General features: G+C 44.5%; 2 protein-coding genes across 7 annotated transcripts in view; one reads left to right on the top strand and one right to left on the bottom strand.

Annotated features, from left to right (window-relative positions):
• Nucleotides 1-2738, top strand: part of LOC115121030 (5'-AMP-activated protein kinase catalytic subunit alpha-2-like) — a 23615-nt gene extending 20877 nt beyond the window's left edge. Inside the window, exon 12 of the mRNA XM_029650050.2 lies at nucleotides 1309-2738. The gene's annotated coding sequence lies outside the window, so the exon portion shown is untranslated. The remainder of the gene's footprint in view (nucleotides 1-1308) is intronic.
• Nucleotides 803-18562, bottom strand: LOC115121029 (histone acetyltransferase p300-like). Of its 6 annotated transcripts, XM_065009092.1 has the most exons (9): nucleotides 9702-9800; nucleotides 9072-9231; nucleotides 6981-7268; nucleotides 6400-6484; nucleotides 6135-6169; nucleotides 4945-5014; nucleotides 4788-4859; nucleotides 1508-1604; nucleotides 803-1402 (listed from the first exon to the last, which is right to left on the bottom strand). In XM_065009092.1, exons 1-8 carry the CDS (start codon nucleotides 9714-9716, stop codon nucleotides 1529-1531), a joined length of 801 nt encoding a protein of 266 aa, XP_064865164.1. In that variant the 5' UTR covers nucleotides 9717-9800; the 3' UTR covers nucleotides 803-1402; nucleotides 1508-1528. The 6 variants fall into 6 exon arrangements, with proteins under 6 accessions (XP_064865164.1, XP_064865165.1, XP_064865166.1 ...); XM_065009093.1 differs by lacking the exon at nucleotides 803-1402 and having other exon boundaries at nucleotides 1527-1604; nucleotides 4754-4859; XM_065009094.1 differs by lacking the exons at nucleotides 803-1402; nucleotides 1508-1604; nucleotides 4788-4859; ... (2 more) ...; nucleotides 6400-6484; nucleotides 6981-7268 and adding exons at nucleotides 10039-10064; nucleotides 13268-13404; nucleotides 13593-13731; ... (1 more) ...; nucleotides 14766-16220; nucleotides 18071-18561 and having other exon boundaries at nucleotides 9144-9231; nucleotides 9702-9861.

The raw sequence follows: 18562 nt of genomic DNA, 5'->3' as shown, positions 1-18562 counted from the left end.
TGATCTGATTCATGCTAGTGTGTGTTGTGTTCTGGTACCATGAAGGTGATCTGTTAGTGTGTTTTGAGCCACAGAGAAAAGATACTAAACCTCTCTTCTATCCTAAGTAGCAGTGAGTGCAGTCTGTTCTCTCTGTATGAGACTATACATTCAATACGGAACCCAGACCTATCTTAGATAGAGCAGTGTTTCCCAAACTCGGTCCTGGGGACCCAAAAGGGAGCACATTTAGTTTTGCCCTAGCGCTAAACATCTGAATCAGCTGTGTAGTGCTAAGGCAAAAAACTAAACGCGCACCCAATAGGGGAAACACTGCTATAGAGTGATGTTACTACAGAGCCTGGTTTGATCCCGGGCTGTATCCCACAACTGGCCGTGATCGGGAGTCGCATAGGGCGGTGCACAATTGGCCCAGCGTCATTCGGGGTAGGCTGTCATCGTAAAATAAGAATTTGTTCTTAACCGACTTGCCTAGTTAAATAAAGACTGTAGCCACTACAGGGCCAGGGAGAAACTCTGCTCCATGCTGCAAGACTCATGCAATTACCCACAGCAACACCCCTGTTCTCTGCTCATACAAGGGGAAGATATTTACACACATCCTCTCTACCATTGTAAGGGTTAAGGTGTGTTGTGCATTTCACTGTGTGACAGTGACCTCTCCCTCAGTCTGTGTTACATGCACTGCATGGTGTTCTGATTTGCACTTTACTGAGAATTTGTCAAACACAAACTGACCTATACAGTAGACCGCTGCTTTGAGTTTATGAATCACCAGATCACAACTAGCAGAGCTGGTGGCTAAATGTTACATCTCTTTAATACTTATGGGAAATTCACTGGGAATATAAAAAATGACAAGTCTCATATGGCAGGCATACTATTCCCTGTGTAGTGCACTACATTTGACTGAGCCCTGTGGCAAACCCTCTCTCACTTAGTTTATTACACAGGGAATAAGGTGTCATTTGAGACACAGAAGTAGCTGGATACAGTGAGTTGTCGTAGCAATTTCCAACGTAGACACTTGTAAAGATACAGTGGAACCTCAACCAATGGTATGGTGTCATATAATGCCCTCCATAACCCTGGACGGACATCAATACAAGAGATTCAATCCAAAACCGCGCTATAGCGTCCTTGACATTTAACAGTCATTTCAAATTGAAAGGTAATTGCCGACAACTGCAGCAGTTACCTTGAATGCTATCTCTGAACACAGTTACCTTAAAAGACTGCATTGTCGACTAGAGTGCTCAGATTGAATCCCAGCCTAAACAATAACAGAAATAGTCCATCCGATTGCAGGTTGTCCAGACAGATTCTACAAGCCTCCGTCATCTGAGTGATTGCCATGGCGATGACAGACGTACCATCTTGCAGTTCTTCCTGTGTTCACCAGCTGCTCATAGAAGACAGAACAGACCCAGATGTCATCAATGCCTTATTGACTGATCAACAGTTCTGCTCAGTGATGACTATTGGAGCTGTAAAGCAACTTTCTCACCTGTAGGTAGTTTGTAGTCTACTAAGTGTCACTGATGATGATGTCTGCATACAGGTCAGGAGGAGGAAGAACCACCATATCTGCTTCCTCTTTACACCTACAGAGAAACACAGATGCCTGTGACACACCCACTCAGTGACAGCTCAATAACATTCACAACCCAAGACAAGAAAACCTGTCTGATAAATTACACAATGTGGCATTTATTTCTATCCAATTTACAGGTACACAGTCTCTTGTCCTTATGTCCATAGGGCCTGGAAATAAAACGATGTTTTAAAGGTATTTTCCCACTGTCATCTGAGTGTGAGATTCAAAGGTAGAAGGTTAATTCCTTTCATTGAACTCGTGAATTCCAACAACATTCTTTCAACGATTATGAGCTGGCTTCCTGGACCCAGCTTTCTTATTGAGTCAATTAGACCATGCCAACTTCAAGCTCATCTTTCTAAAACAGTAAAAGGTTATTTCAGAATATTTAGGAAAGTTAGCTGACTAAACCCCTCGGGACTATTAAATGTAGTATTTTAAAATAATCCTGCAGAAAAAGGAAATGTGAATTATAATTCATGGAGATTTTTGTAGGGGTTGAATTTTAAAATCAAGTCAAATAATGTCAATGTGGAAGTTAAACTTGAGAATCCTTTTTTTTGCATTACAGGAAAGTTCTCCTGCAACAGGGTGATCAAATGAAGATCCTACATCTTTATTAAAGAAAGGCATGCACAATGCATCATTTGTGTCTAGGTAACCAGCCCAAGGACAATATACCTAATATGTGGAATGTGTAGGACACAGAATCCAGCCATAGCGCGTTACGGTTCTTCAGTTCTTAGAGGGAGACAGTAGGGAGAGAGAGAGCTGGTCGAGTAACTAGAGAAGAGCAGCTGCTGAAGAAAATGTAGCCTATTTCAGAAGAACAGAATAGCAGACTCTGAGTTGTCCTTCTGTTAGGCCCTGATCTGGCTATTCCATATGGCTGTGGGCTTCACTGGTTAATGTAGCAGACAATATTCGCTTAGCATTCCATGGCATTATTTTATAGTATGAATAATAGTTGAACATAGTTGAATAAGATGATTTGAGGGAGTGCACACATGAAAGTATTGTGTTGAGCAGTTAAGGAAAACAGGTCCTTCTATATGCTTCATTGAGTTATGTAACTTCAGTTGTGAAAGAAATGTTGGGCTATATGTTTTGATTTTTAATACATTCTACGGCTGCATGATGAGACTGACTTGAAAAAGTTGCATGAAAGGCATGAGCTCTGCTTTGTTTGTTGCGCAGGCTATACACAATTTCTCAGCTGCATCCCCTTTCTGTGGCCGTAATGCCTCCCCCCAAAAAAACATCCATGCCTTTTGCGGCCAGTGACCGTTGTGCCCTTGAATATAATCATAATTCCCTTCTCCCGGCTGCATGCTGAAGCACCGCTCACTCACATGGCTACAAGTGAAGACAGACACATCGGGGACTCAACTGCTCGCATCCTTATTCAATTCCGAGGTGCATATTGAAGAACTGTCCACATTTACTTTGTCAGCCAACACGATAAGTAGGCTTAACGAACAGCAAAAGCACTAGCCTATGTCAATCTACAATCCCTCATAGTACAAAAGTTGCCCAATTTATTCTGTGTGAGAAATAAATATTCCAAACATCGCCTGGGACAGTTGTGGAATATGATAGAGCCCAAATTAATACAACCACTAGCATCAAAAAAAACATTTAAGCAATGAGCCTGACGCAACAGGTGAGAACGTTTAGCTTCAAATTTTGATAAACTGACTATTTCTTCACATAAGGGCAGCAGTGCGCACATGGCAGTAGGCTACTGTATAAGCGTGAATGTTCCATTAGCAGAAACTCAAGTGAGCATACTCAAAAGTGATGACAAATGTGATTATTGTAAAGAATTGCTATTATGCAGGAGACCAACCTACTGCTAAATACATGGCTATTGCATTGTTATAACTGAGACAACACATAGCAACGTATTTTCACAGTAAAGCCTGTGGGGTCCCCTACAGGATAGCTCCCACATTACACACATAATATCCCTTTTTTTACGATGACGGACAGACAACTGAGCCAATGGCGGAAGACTACAGACTACAACCAGCTGAACCAATCCGGAGATCCGATCTTCCTAGGGTCAACCTACTTTCTGTGACGTATATAAGAGCTGTGCTGACTGTTTACGCTCTCTCTGCCTGCTGTTCCAACACGAACTAACGGAAGAGCCGTAATTACGCTGTACTACATATTTTCACTCTGAATAAACTGTTTACTTGTCATAAAATGTACTACTTAGTCTGAATCGATCCTTGACCGGCTCACCCATCTACATATCTAATTACTAACATTATGCATGTATTGGTTATATTATAAAGGTGCATTATGGTGAAAATTATCTTCCCTAAACTTAACTCACTGCAAATGCATCATTTTAAAAGAAGTTACTTGGCCACTTCAGTTGTGATAGAAACCTTATCAAAACATATAGGCCTATGGGCTAGGCTACATGAGGTGTGAGACTGATTTGAAAAAGTCACAAAAATAAAAGAATGCGCTGTTCGCCTTAAGCTGGGCATCATTCACAAGTGGTAATATATAATTCACAATATAATATTGTCACCCATCACACTATTCTTTATTTTATCTTGTCATATGTGTGAAATTAGTTGATTTAGAATGACCATTATCATGCACCTGTCTTGAAACAGGGGCAGCAAAAAAAAGTATTCCATGCATTTAAATAGCAAATGTAGGACATGTTTCCAGTGGTTCATTTTCATGCCAGCCAGGTAGGCTATACTCCTGTTGTAAAGAGAACCAATGTGTATAATATTAGGAAAGTTAAGAAATAAATAGTAGGCCTAGCCAAAGAAAGCTGATGGGATCCTATTATTTTTAACAGAGGCCATCAACTCTGTTCTCACTCTCATGCAATTGCATTGACTATAGAAATGTTGCGCAACTTGAGCTCATGTGCTCGCATGAAGTGTTTGATTAGATTTTCAAATACATTTGCATTGACGTTAAACTGATTAGGGGGACAATAGAGTGCAGAGTACCAGACAGTTAGCATGTTTGGTAGGCTACTAATGACCAGCAGCAGCAGAGCTTGGAGAAGCCCAATTACCATGACTAAAATGGTCACGTGGAATTTGACTGCCATCATGACTGATTGTGTGGCGGTGGTAATACGGTCACCGTAACAGCCCTAGAGAAACACTCATTCACCTTTACCGCTGTGTGTGCGCGCACACGTGTGTACCTCATGATAGGATCCTCTACAACTGGTTTGTGGAAGAAAGTGTCCAGCTTCTGAAGTGCTTCATGTCTCACCCTGCAGAATAGACAGACATCAGAATGGAGGCGATTGGACAGAATATTGGTAATAGTATTAAAATCATTATCTGTGTATGACTCACTGCATGTCAATGCCATCTATGCTGGCATCACTGAGTATTTGTTGGTTGTGGATGCTAGGCTCTCTGCTTCCTGGACGAAGAACAAGCACACAATAATAGCCAACAAGCAATAGTTGTAACTAAAATCTTTGGCTTTCATAAGGAACAAAAAAAATGTAAGAAAAACAGGAATTGAAGGAAGGTTAGTGTAAAGCTGTTCGCTGATAGTCTGGAAGCAAGTTCAGGGAGTGAATACATTTAATAAATGAACAAGACACGAATAGCGCAGACATGAAACAGCAACAATGACGACTGGGGAATAAGCCAAAGGGAGTGACATATGAAGGGCAGACGCCGACCAAGATGATCCCGGGGATCAGGAGTGGACTGGTCACCTCTGCTAAGGCGCGGGAACCTGTCGAGCCGGCTGAGGTGCGGGAGCATGACGACCTAGAGCGCCGGAGAGAGCGCATACGTGACAGTATCCCCTCGCCGGCGTGTCCGGCTCCAGCCGCAGGATGCCAACCAAAGGGACGATCCCGGGGACCCAGAGAGGACCGGTCGCCTCCATTGAGGCAAAAAAACCTGACGAACCGGCTGAGGCGTGAGAGCCGGCTGAGACCTCCCCGGTTGCCTCGGTCGAGGCACGGGAGCCTATCAAACCCGCTGAGTCATGGCAGCCTGTCGAGCCAGCTGAGGCATGGGAGCCTATCGATCCAGCTGAGGTATGGAAACCCGTCGGGCCAGCTGAGGCAGAGGAACCGGCGGCCTCCCAGGTAGCTCCGGTTTGGACACCCTGACTCAACATCACCTCCAACACCAAAACAAACACAAAAACTCCCTGATGCTTCCCTTTGTTGAGTTGCCATTCTGTAACGCTGAGAGTCAGGAAGCAAGTTCAGGGAGGGAAGCCGGTTCATAAATAAATAAATGAACAAAACAAGAAACACGAACAGAACACCAACATGAAACAGGAACAATGACGACTGGGGAAGAAACCAAAGGGAGTGACATATAAAGGGCAGGTAATCAAGGAGGTGATGGAGTCCAGGTGAGTGTTATTATCGTAATGCTGGTGACAGGTGTGCGCCATAACGAGCAGCCTGGTGACCTAGAGGCCGGAGAAGGAGCACACGTGACAGTTAGGCCAGTCACGGCTCATTGATAGTTAGATAGATCATTGTGTGGTTTGACTGTGGTGTTTCACTCACCCATCTCTGGCATGGACATTGTTTGGATGTGGTCTCTGTAGAAGAGAATGGAGAACATTCATAGGTTAAACCTGCATGGATTTTGGATGCAGCTGTAATCAGACATAGCACCCTCAACCTCATGTATAAACCTTGTCTATACATATTCCATCATCTCCATTCGTTAAAAGTTTTTCCAATTAAAGGACATATACTCTAACAGTCCCTACTTCTAAATGTCACTGTTAAAATAGTCAATATTGGAATTTCTGTGTTATGGACTGACCTCTCTGTTGGGTCTTCCTCGATGAGGGAGGAGAGAGGTTCATCATCATCATCATCATGTGCCCACTCCTCACTGTCGTCTGTGACTGGGGGGAGAACACAGAGTTTATTTGGATCCACAATATGGCATGTGTGCATGTTGTGATGACCCTCCCACTCTGTCTGCTGTATTCTTTCTCTTTGCTCTCGTTTTCCTTATTAGGATGCCAGTGGGCGGAGCCGGGAGGGTCGTCAGTGACATGGGACATACCTGGGCCTGTCCCAGGATAAATACACCACTTCCCCATTCATGGAGGAGACTCTCTCCACGCAGACACCTTTATAGATTTTGTGGTATTTTTGTGGCCTTTTGTTTGTTTGCTTTGGCACCTTTCAACACCCACTTTTATCACATTTATGCATGCAAACACTCACTTACACTACTGATTACACACACCATTGTTAATTGTATTTAGTTTACTTTATTTAATACATACATTTTGTTATTCCTCGTCTCCACGTTGTCTCCCTTTTGTTATGAACTTCGAGCCAGTTTGTGACAATGTGCACTAAATTATTGACTGTAATCAGTGAAGTACTTACAGCTGCCTGTATCTTCCTGAAGTGGGTAGTGATTGGATGTCCTGCTGTCCATACTGGCCACCTCGCCTCCTCCCTGTTCTACCATAGTGGTAATGTTTTTACAGCTGCCTGTATCTTCCTGAAGTGGGTAGTGATTGGATGTCCTGCTGTCCATACTGGCCACCTCGCCTCCTCCCTGTTCTACCATAGTGGTAATGTTTTTACAGCTGATGGCCCGAGAAGCCCTCTTCCCCATTTCCAACATCTCCTTAATGTCCAGCTCCACGTCGCTCACTGAGATGTATCCATCTACATACACACATACAGTACCAGTCAAAGGTTTGGACACACTTAGTCATTCAAGGGGTTTTCTTAATTTGTACCATTTTCTACATTGTAGAATAATAGTGAAGACATCAAGACTATGAAATAACATATGGAAAAATGTAGTAACCAAAATAGTTTAAACAAATCAAAACATATTTTAGATTCTTCAAAATAGCCACCCTTTGCCTTGATGGCAGCTTGCACACTCTTGGCATTCTCTCAACCAGCTTCATGAGGAATGCTTTTACAACAGTCTTGAAGGAGTTCCCACATATGCTGAGCAATTGTTGGCTGCTTTTCCTTCACTCTGCAGTCCAACTCATGTGGACTGCAGATTGTGGAGGCCAGGTCATCTGATGCAGCACTCCATCACTCTCCTTGGTCAAATAGCCCTTACACAGCCTGGAGGTGTGTTTTGGGTCATTGTCCTGTTGAAAAACATGATAATCCCACTAAGCGCAAACCAAATGGGATGACGTATCGCTGCAGAATGCCGTGGTAGCCATGCTGGTTAAGCGTGCCTTCTAAATAAATCATATTAATGTCCATTGCTCGTGTTTCTTGGCCCAAGCAAGTCTCTTCTTATTGGTGTCCTTTATTAGTGGTTTCTTTGCAGCAATTGACCATGAAGGCCTGATTCACACGGTCTCTGAACAGTTGATGTTGAGATGTGTCTGTTACTTGAACTCTGAAGCTTTTATTTGGGCTGCAATTTCTGAGGCTGGTAACTCTAATGAACTTATCCTCTGCAGCAGAGGTAACTTTTGGTCTTCCTTTCCTGTGTCGGTCCTCATGAGAGCCAGTTTCATCATAGCGCTTGATGGTTGAGACTGCACTTGAAGAAACTTGAAAAGTTCTTGAAATTTTCCAGATTGACTGACCTTCATGTCTTAAAGTAATGATGGACTGTAATTTGTTGCTTATTTGATCTGTTCTTGCCATAATATGGACTTGGTCTTTGACCAAATAGTGCTATCTTGTGTATACCACACCTACCTTGTCACAACACATCTGATTGGCTCAAACATTAAGGAAATAAATTCCACAAATCAACTTTTAACAAGGCACACCTGTTAATTGAAATGCATTCCAGGTGACTACCTCATGAAGCTGGTTAAGAGAATGTCAAGAGTGTGCAAAGCTGTCATCGAGGCAAAGGGTGGCTACTTTGAAGAATCTCAAATGTATTTCGATTTGTTTAACACTTTTTTGGTTACTACATGATTCCATGTGTGTTATTTTATAGTTTTGATGTCTTCACTATTATTCTAAATAGTAAAAATAATGAAAAACCCTTGAATGGGTAGGTGTCCAAACTTTGACTGGTACTGTACATATACAGATGTAGGATCTTAATTTGAGCCAGTTTTCTACAGCAGGATAATAATCCTGAAGCAACATGAAATGTGAATTATTATTTGTGGACATTTTTGTAGGGTTTGATACATTTTTCGTTAGGACAAATCAAGTCTGACATTTCAAATGGGAAATTACAAGCTTTAGAAACCTTTTTGAAAGTCAAATCCACTACAAGTTTGAATTTCCTACTGTGCACCTGTTATAACCCGGGTTAGGGATTGGCCGGGGTAGGCCGTCACTGTAAATAACAGTGTGTTCTTAACGGATTTGCTTAGTTAAATAAAATACAAAATAAATAAAATAACTAACTGGGATGTACCCGTCTATTCACAAACATAGATATGAGCCATTCATTTGACAGATTTTATGCACATCTGTATTTGTGTAAAGGTCAGAGGTCAGGGATTAGGGAGGTGTGTAACCTACATGTATTAGTGCTGTCCCTGGCCAGCCATTTTCCTTTCGGGCAGTTTGTGGTCCGTATGATGCTGACTATGTCCCCGTTCTTCACAGCCAGGTCGTTCTTATGTCCTTTAGACTCTACCATCACTGTAGCCTGGTATATAGCCTCCTTCTGACCTGTTATCTACACACACACACAGGTAAATACTCTCAGCAGCTCATACTGTATTTACTGTAGAGGAGCGTGATTAATGTAATGTAAGTCTGTTAATCCATTAACGGCATGAACTGCTAGTGGGGCTGCTACTGTTGATATTACCTTGTGTATTAATATGTGTATAACAGAGCGTATTAGTGTAGTGTGCAGTGTATGTAGTGTGTATACTAGCAACACTGATATTTCTTTGATAAGTCCCATCGTTGTATTCAGATTTGAGATCCAAAATCATTCATTTATGTCATTGGGAGACTTGCTCAAAAATTCAAGTTAACCCTGTAAATCTCAAGTCAAAATACATCTCTCTGTGATAGAGGTTATTACCATGTTAACATGTTGCTCACATAATCTGACATCCTGAGGAATGAAATCACACTGGTTTCTACTGCCGAGAATACTATTTCACCCTCCTCTCCTCTCCTCTTAGGGTTACTTACCTTAAACTTCTTCATCTCATTTTGCTTCTTCTCTCTCTCTTTCTTTCTGTTCTTTCTTCTTCTCAAAACGTTGTTTTTCTTTCTTTTTCATTTGTTTCTCATCTGGGGTTTCCGAGGCAGTCTTCTTCAAGAACAAGTCAGTCTTGGGTGTTTCTTCTGTCTGTAAACAATTGGAAGATGAAGGACATGTCTGTCCAGATCTTTACTGGGTCATTAGATTTACACAGGATATATGCAGAGAAGTACCTGAGCGATAGATCAGGCTTACTGTGTGTAATACAGACCTGGGTCAAATACTGAGCTATCAACTATTCAAAACACCCAGAATATTCCTTACCGGAAGCTGAGTCTCAGCATATGGGTCTGTGAAAGATGAAAGGAAGAGAAATATTTAAGAAAACATGACGACATCTGAGCCCATCATTTCTGTTCATTTGTTTTATTGGCTGCAGTTATGGCTAGATAAGATCCAATCATGAGTGAGAAAGCAATGTCAGTCTTAAGGGTGATAGGAGAAAAGATTAAAGGAGTAAGATGTCTCCGCTCAGACATAAAAACACATTAACCTCACTGCCTGGACTACATTACATTACATACAGTACACACACACACATCTGACCTCATCTCTCATACCCACAGCTGGAAAGTGTCATATGGTGGACAGCATCTAATGTTCTTTCTGATGCAACATGGCGCTGACAGAGATGGTCGCTTCGCGTTCTTAGGACACTATGCAGTATTTCATTTTTTTATGTATTATTTCTTACCTTGTTACCTCATCAACTTACCAACATTACGATCAGGAATATGACTTTCCCGAAGCAGATCCTCTATTTGGACCACAACCCAGGACAATGGATCAGATCCCAGTAGGCGACCCAAAACAACGGTGCCGCACAAGGGGCAGACGGAGCGGTTTTCTGGTCAGGGACCGTAGACGGGCACATCGCTCACTGTCCCTGAGTATACTACTCTCCATTGTCCAGTCTCTCGACAACAAGGTAGATGAAATTCGAGCAAGAGTTGCCTTCCAGAGAGACATCAGAGATTGTAACATTCTCTGTTTCACAGAAACATGGCTCACTTGGGATACGTTATCAGAGTTGGCACAGCCACCTGGTTTCTTCACGCATCGTGCCGACAGAAACAAACATCTCTCTGGTAAGAAGAAGGGCGGGGGTGTATGCCTTATGATTAACGAGTAGTGGTGTGATCATAACAACATACAGGAACTCAAGTCCTTTTGTTCACCTGACTTAGAATTCCTTACAATCAAATGCCGACTGCATTATCTACCAAGAGAATTCTCTTCGATTATAATCACAGCCATGTATATCCCCCCCAAGCAGACACCTCGACGGCCCTGAAATAACTTCATTGGACTCTTATGTAAACTGGACACCACATATCCTGAGGCTGCATTTATTGTAGCGGGGGATTTTAACAAGGCAAATCTGAAAACAAGGCTCCCTACATTTTATCAGCATATCGAATGTGCGACCCGGGCTGGCAGCATTCTGGATCATTGTTACTCTAACTTCCGCGATGCATACAAAGCCCTCCTTCGCCCTACTTTCGGCAAATCTGACCACAATGCCATTTTATTGCTCCCAACCTATAGACAGAAACTAAAAACACCCGTTCTCAGGTCTGTTCAACACTGATCCGACCAATCTGATTCCACGCTTCAAGATTGCTTCGATCACATGGACTGGGATATGTTCCGGATAGCCTCAGACAACAACATTGATGTATACGCTGATTCAGTGGGCGAGTTTATTAGCAAATGCATCGGTGATGTGGTGCCCACTGTGATTATTAAAACCTTCCCCAACCAGAAACCGTGGATTGATGGCAGCAATCGCGCAAAACTGAAAGCGCGAACCACTGCTTTTAATCATGGCAAGGTGACCAGAAACATGACCGAATTCAAACAGTGTAGCTATTCCCTCCGAAAGGCAATCAAACAAGCTAAGCGTCAGTATAGAGACAAAGTAGAGTCGCAATTCAACGTTATGTGGCAGGGTCTACAGACAATCACGGATTACAAAAAGAAAACCAGCTCCGTCGCAGACATCAGTCTTTCTCCCAGACAAACTAAACAACTTCTTTGCTCGCTTTGAGGACAATACAGTGCCACTGACACAGCCCGCTACCAAAACCTGTGGGCTCTCCTTCACCGCAGCCAACGTGAGTAAAATGTTTATACGTGTTAACCCTCGCAAGGCTGCCGGCCCAGACTGCATCCCTAGCCATGTCCTCAGAGCATGCGCAGACCAGCTGGCCGGTGTGTTTACGGACATATTCAATCAATTCATATCCCAGTCTGCTGTTCCCACATGCTTCAAGAGGGCCACCATTGTTCCTGTTCCCAAGAAAGCTACGGTAACGGAGCTAAACGACTATCGCCCCGTAGCACTCACTTCCGTCATCATGAAGTGCTTTGAGAGTCAAGTCAAGGATCATATCACCTCCACCCTACCTGACACCCTAGACACACCAATTTGCTTACCGCCCTAATGGGTCTCGACACCACCCTGTGCAACTGGGTCCTGGACTTTCTGATGGGCCGCCCCCAGGTGGTGAGGGTAGGAAACAACATCTCCACTCCGCTGATCCTCAACACTGGGACCCCACTAGGGTGCGTTCTCAGCCCTCCCCTGTACTCCCTGTTCACCCATGACTGAGTGGCCATGCACGCCTCCAACTCAATCATCAAGTTCGCAGACGACACCACAGTGATAAGCTTGATTACCAACAATGACGAGACGGCCTACAGGGAGGAGGTGAGGGCCCTCGAACTGTGGTGTCAGGAAAATAACCTCACACTCAACGTCAACAAAACAAACGAGATGATCGTGGACTTCAGGAAACAGCAGAGCGAGCACCTCTCTATCCACATCGACGGAACAGTAGTGGAGAAGGTGGAAAGTTTTAAGTTCTTCAGCGTACAAATCACGGACAAACTGAAATGGTCCATCCACACAGACAGCGTGGTGAAGAAGGCGCAACAGCGCCTCTTCAACCTCAGGAGGCTGATGAAATATGTCTTGTCACCAAAAACACACAAACTTTTACAGATGCACAATCGAGAGCATCCTGTCGGGCTGTATCACCGCCTGGTACGGCAATTGCTCCATCCACAACCGTAAGGCTCTCCAGAGGGTAGTGAGGTCTGCACAACGCATCACCGGGGGTAAACTACCTGCCCTCCAGGACACCTACACCACCCGATGTCACAGGAAGGCCAAAAAGATAATTAAGGACATCATCCACCCGAGCCACTGCCTGATCACCCCGCTATCATCCAGAAGGCGAGGTCAGTACAGGTGCATCAAAGCTGGGACCAAGAGAGACTGAAAAACAGCTTCTATCTAAAGGCCATCAGACTGTTGAGTAGCATGCTGCCAACATACTGACCCAAATCTCTAGCCACTTTAATAATTAAAAATTGGATGTAATAAATGTATCACTGGTCACTTTAAACAATGCCACATTATATAATGTTTACATACTCTACATTACTCATCTCATATGTATATATTGTACTCGATAGTAGAACTTACTGTAAGGTGCCTGTGTCTTACTCTTCGCTGTTCCTTTCTTTTTCTTGGTGGGTTGACCCTTGACCTTCTGCTTGGCTGAGGGCATGTCATCATAGGCATTGCCACAGCTCTCATTGGTGCTGTCTTCTGCCTGGGCTCTGGAGAGTTGGGGGTGGGGAGAACGGTCAGTCAGTGACAAAACATGACATAGAGCACTATTCTAGTGGAGAACAAGAGCTGGATATGTTCTTGAGGACTAGGTACTTTGAGAGAGAGTAAGAGATAGCTGATTGTTAGATTGTCTGCATTTAGAGGGGCAAACTCAGGGTCACCATATTCTCCGTACCCCCACTTAGACACCTCTAATTCCACTAAGTCTGCAGGCTGGAACTCCGGGGCTTCCAATTCCAGAACATCTGATCCTACATCCTCAAACTCAGGAATGTTGAGAGCAGAATCAGCTGAAGGAACAGAAATCTCCACAGCTGTGAAGAGGCACAGATAGTTACTCAACAAGAACAACCACATACTGATAACAATACACTATCCTTTCCATTTTAGCGTATGTGTCTGGGAATGTGAGATATGCTTGTTTATGTGTAATGTGTTTTGTTTCTGTGGTTTGTGAACACAATGCTGTGGAGCTCTTTAGAAACAGAACATGTCCAGTATGAGGAGAAGTTGGTAGAATGGACCATAGGCAGTCAGGTCCACGGAGGGGAGTTGGGGGGGCACCACAAACAGGTCTGGTAGGAGGTCCCTTGCACCCTTCTCTGCTATCCCCTCAAACTCCTCCTCCTCTACTCCGCCCTACTCTCCTCCTCCTCTACTCCGTCCTACTCTCCTCCTCCTCTACTCCGCCCTACATTCCCCCACTCCTGTTCTCCTCTACTCCGCCCTACATTCCCCCTCTCACGTTCTCTTCCTCTACTCCTCCCTACTCTTCCCCTCTCCTCTCTCTCCCCTTCTCAGGACAGAGTTGTTTCTGGCTCTGAGAGGTAGAGAGGTATTTTACCTGCTGCTTTTTAGTGTCTGCAGCTTTGCAACAACACCCATTGTCTTACCTGTGGTGTAAGGGATGAGCTGCACTCCTGTGTACTTCATGTTCAGAGTACAAAAGCAGGGTGAACAGAAGATGGAAAGAGAGGGAGAGGAAGAGAGAGAACAGGGGTCTCAGGGAGAGAGATGTACAGAGAGAGACACTTACTAATGTCAATACCTTTGACTAGGGCCGGTATTAGGGGTGTAGGGGCCGCCGCCCCTGCCTGGTCATCGTAGTCGATTGGTGGGAGCTCAGGTAGCGATTTCACCGGGGTGGGGCTAGGGCTGTGGGGGGGTGGGGTTAGGACCTCTATGGTGGGCGTGACAGGTCTGGAGGGGATGTGGGTCATAAGAGGGCTGGGGGGGGATGGAGTTATTATTATGTTAATGTTAACAATATGGTCATTTATCGGACTCTTTCATCCAAAGTGACTGGGGGATAGTGTTAATGTGTATGTATTGAAGGTATATTGTGTACCTGGTGACCGTCCTCTTAGCTTTCTCCAGGGCATTGAAGATTATCTCTGATCCTCTTTTTTTTGGTGGACTCATCTCTTCTGCTCGTCCTAGAGCCAACAGGGCCGAGAGTGGCCGTTCCTGGACCCCCACGGGCCTCTCAGGCTGGAGGGATGGGGGTGCGACTGAGGGGTCACCAGCCAGGGGAGGGGGGTGTGAGAGGGAAGTGGAGAGGCAGCGGTCTCGACTATAACAGCAATATCCACTACTACAGACTCAGGGTCAAGTTCAGCAGCTGGAGGTGTAGGGGGAGGAGGAGGAGGAGGGGGTAGGGTCAGGGGGTGGGGATGGGGATGGAGTGGCGATAACAGGTGGAGGTGGGGAGGGGACAGCAGGGAGTATATGGGTGACTGGGGGAGCTGGTATTGGGCTGAATGGGGCAGTAACAGGGGAAGGGGTAGGGCGCACTGATACTGGCAGGGTAGGGGCTGGGATGGTTTCAGCTGGGGTTTTAGGACTGAGGGTTTCAGGGATGTGATCAATGATAGGAGGGTCAGGGATCACTGGGATGGGGTTAGGTGGTGTAACGACTAATGGTTTCAGCTGCTGGTGCAGGTTTCAGGGTGGGGGGTAACAGGGTAAATACTGGGTTATGAGTCAGCTCCAGGGGTAAGGGGGAATCTAGTACTGAGGCAGGTATCGAGGCAGGGGGTAAGTGAACAATGTGTACTGCTGGGGAAGGTGGGATAATGACGGTATGTATATCACCAGGGGGGGCTGGTGTTCCGAAGGTGGTTAGAAGCATGACAGGTTCAGGGTCAGCCAGGTCTGGGCTGGCTATGTCCAGTATGGGGAAAGGAAGAAGCTCAACTCTCCCCTCTTTCCTCTTCTTCCCTATTTTCACTGACTTCCCAATGCCCAGAAAACCCTTCTTCTTTGTTGTGTTTATGGGCGGTGGTGACATGTCTACCAGCTCAACACTACCCCCCTTAGACCCCCCAGGGGACAGCAGGGACACCTTCTTGTTCTTCATGGCCATGTCTGCTTCTTTCTTCTGTTTCTGGTCCAGCAGATCTGACCTCACCGCTACAACATCTTTCCCTCCATTCATCCTTTCATCTGACTTCTCTTTACCAGCCTTCACCTCTGCCTTCTTTTTACCTAGTAATTTCACCTCATCCTTGTCTTTGCTCTTCACCTTCTTCTCCTCCTTGACGATGACTCTGGATGCGATGCCACCCGGCCCCTGAAGGGAGGAGAGGAGGGAAGGTTGAGCACTGCGCGGTAGGGAGTGCGAGTTGGAGGGTGTGTGTGATGTGGAGCTGAGGGAAGGAAGGCAGTGTGTAGGGCTGTGAGGAGGAGGCAGGACTTTAGGTTTCTCAGGGAGAGCAGATTTGGTCCCGGGCTGCTTCAGCAGCAACACTTCCTCATCCTGGAACTTTGCCCTCAAGGACTTGAAGTCTAGAAAGTATTCTTCCTATCAGACAGAGAAAGGAGGGAGGACAATTCAAAATTGTAGTGTATTTGAGGTTTAAAAAGGCTTCTGAAGTTTGTCATTTCCACTTTGAATTTATTTAGACTTGATTTTGTATCAATCACCACAAAAATGGAATTTATTATAATCAACATAATAATTCACATGTCCTGTTGCTGCAGCAAACTGGCTCAAATGAAGATCTTACATCTGTATCTGTCTCTCTTTTCACAGTCTAATTCAACATGAGATAAAACAAACTAAGTGACCATATCATTATTTTCAAGGTGGGGTGCACAACCCCCAAAGCATCTTCCAGACACTCTGGCACCAAAACTGACCATAGAAACCCATAGAAGCCTAATTCCTTTAGGCGAGAGCCTGGGGGCAATAGAACTATAGGTTAGGGGCCCTGGGCTTTTGTGTGTGTGTTTGTGTGTGTGTGTTGACGGACCAGTCACCAGTTGGGCTGCTATACCACATCATGACTATTCCATCCACACACACTTTAAATAAAAGTTATTACAAAAAGTGTTGCCATTACCTGCATTAAATAATGTTACATTTAAACAATAAAGCCACACAGCAATAAAGGAGAGAGAAGAACCACCTAATAGATGTTGAGGCAAGCAGAATGGTCATCATGACAACTCCCCATCTGACTAAAACTGTATTCATGGTAACGACCTTCATTATGGGTGAATGGGGTTGGTTATCACGCTTTGTACTCGTGTGTATTTCTCATCAGCAGTCCATCTTAGAAGACTCTTTTCAATATTAATAGGAAGTCCAAGGTCTTGGGTTAAAATAGGGATCCATTTTATCCTCCTGTCTTATTTCAACATGGAGTTACAAACCATCGAACACACCTTGTCCACTTGTGACAACCAGCCAAATCACGGGTTGGTTGTCACAATGTTTGCTACTAGTTTATTCCTTTTGTAACAGGACATTAAGCAATATAGTATACTTATGCAATAAGGCCAGAGGGGGTGTGGTATATCTCCAATATACCAAGGCTTAGGGTTGTTCTTAGGCATGACCCAACATGTTTAGAAACTGGTTACCAACATAATTAGAGCAGTAAAAATAAATGTTTTGTCCTACCCATGGTATACGATCTGATATACCATGGCTGTCAGCCAATCAGCATTCAGGGTTCGAACCACCCAGTTTATAAAGAGTCTTAGAAATCGCCTTTCTTTGATGGAACGGTATTCCCAACAAAATTATGCATTTTATGCCTTGAGAACAACATATGACGTTTCGAGTAAATGTGTGTGTATGCGTGTGTTTGCACACGCATCTGTAGATTGAGAGTGTGTGACAGAAAATATATGTTTGTGAGAGAGAGGCAACAAACCCAGATAGCACATATACCTCGGCCCAACGGATGTATACATGATGCTTCGGGAAGAAGCAGTTTAAGACATTGTTTGACAATTTGCCAGACGTCTCACAGATGTTTGTAGAATGGCTACATTCGAAATGCTACAGTTCTACATCGTTTATAGTCGGCCAGGCATCAACATTCTTCCCAATGTCCAATCGCTCTCCACACCACATATACCACCCCCACATCATATAAAAAAAACTTTGAAACACAAATGTCCCTCACCTCAATGTTTTGTCATGCTAACATGAATTGTCCAGGTGGATGAGTTCTTTCAAAGAATTCACACATTTGAATTTTTAAATTATCACACAGCACCCTGTAGAGTGGGAGTACTATGCACTATGACAATCAACCCCGGTCTCCGCTATACCGGGACGGCGCTGTGTGCGTGCAAGGGAGAGAGAAAATGAGAAGCGACCAGTACTGAAAGTGTAATAACACCAGATAGAATTATTACCTGATCCATCGTGCGTAATTCCACCAGGCAGAGAGACAGCTATGGGTAGCCTTGTTCCGCCGCTCTTGTATTTCTCCAGGTGTCAGCTTCTGCCTCTCATTCTGGCTATTTCATGTAGCGTCATTACACCAAGCAGTTACACAAAACAATCAACGCAATAACTCGGAATAACTTTTTCCAGTGGCAACAGCCCAGGAGGCTACCGGTAATGTTACTGTTGTCATCAACTAATAGAGGATTGGGCTAGTCTACATACCTTTACACTCTCTCGGGATGTCTTCCTTAGCTTCAGGGGTGGACGGTCTCGGAAGAGAGTCAGGTGGAATTATCTCTCTCGCTCTCATATAATTATTCACGCTCACATCGCAGAAACGGTCCGTCCAGCTAAACGGGTCAGTCAGCCAGCGGGTATCGTGGTGTCTGTCGAGAGCGCAAGGCATTTCAACGCATCGTGCATGATGAACTTTCTGACAGCTTTCATCGAAAAGGAAT

Source organism: Oncorhynchus nerka, linkage group LG24 (assembly GCF_034236695.1).
Source record: "Oncorhynchus nerka isolate Pitt River linkage group LG24, Oner_Uvic_2.0, whole genome shotgun sequence".
Classification (NCBI taxonomy): Eukaryota; Metazoa; Chordata; class Actinopteri; order Salmoniformes; family Salmonidae; genus Oncorhynchus; species Oncorhynchus nerka.
The sequence above is the reverse complement of the archived record's forward strand: the minus strand, read 5'-3'. Positions and strand labels throughout refer to the sequence as shown.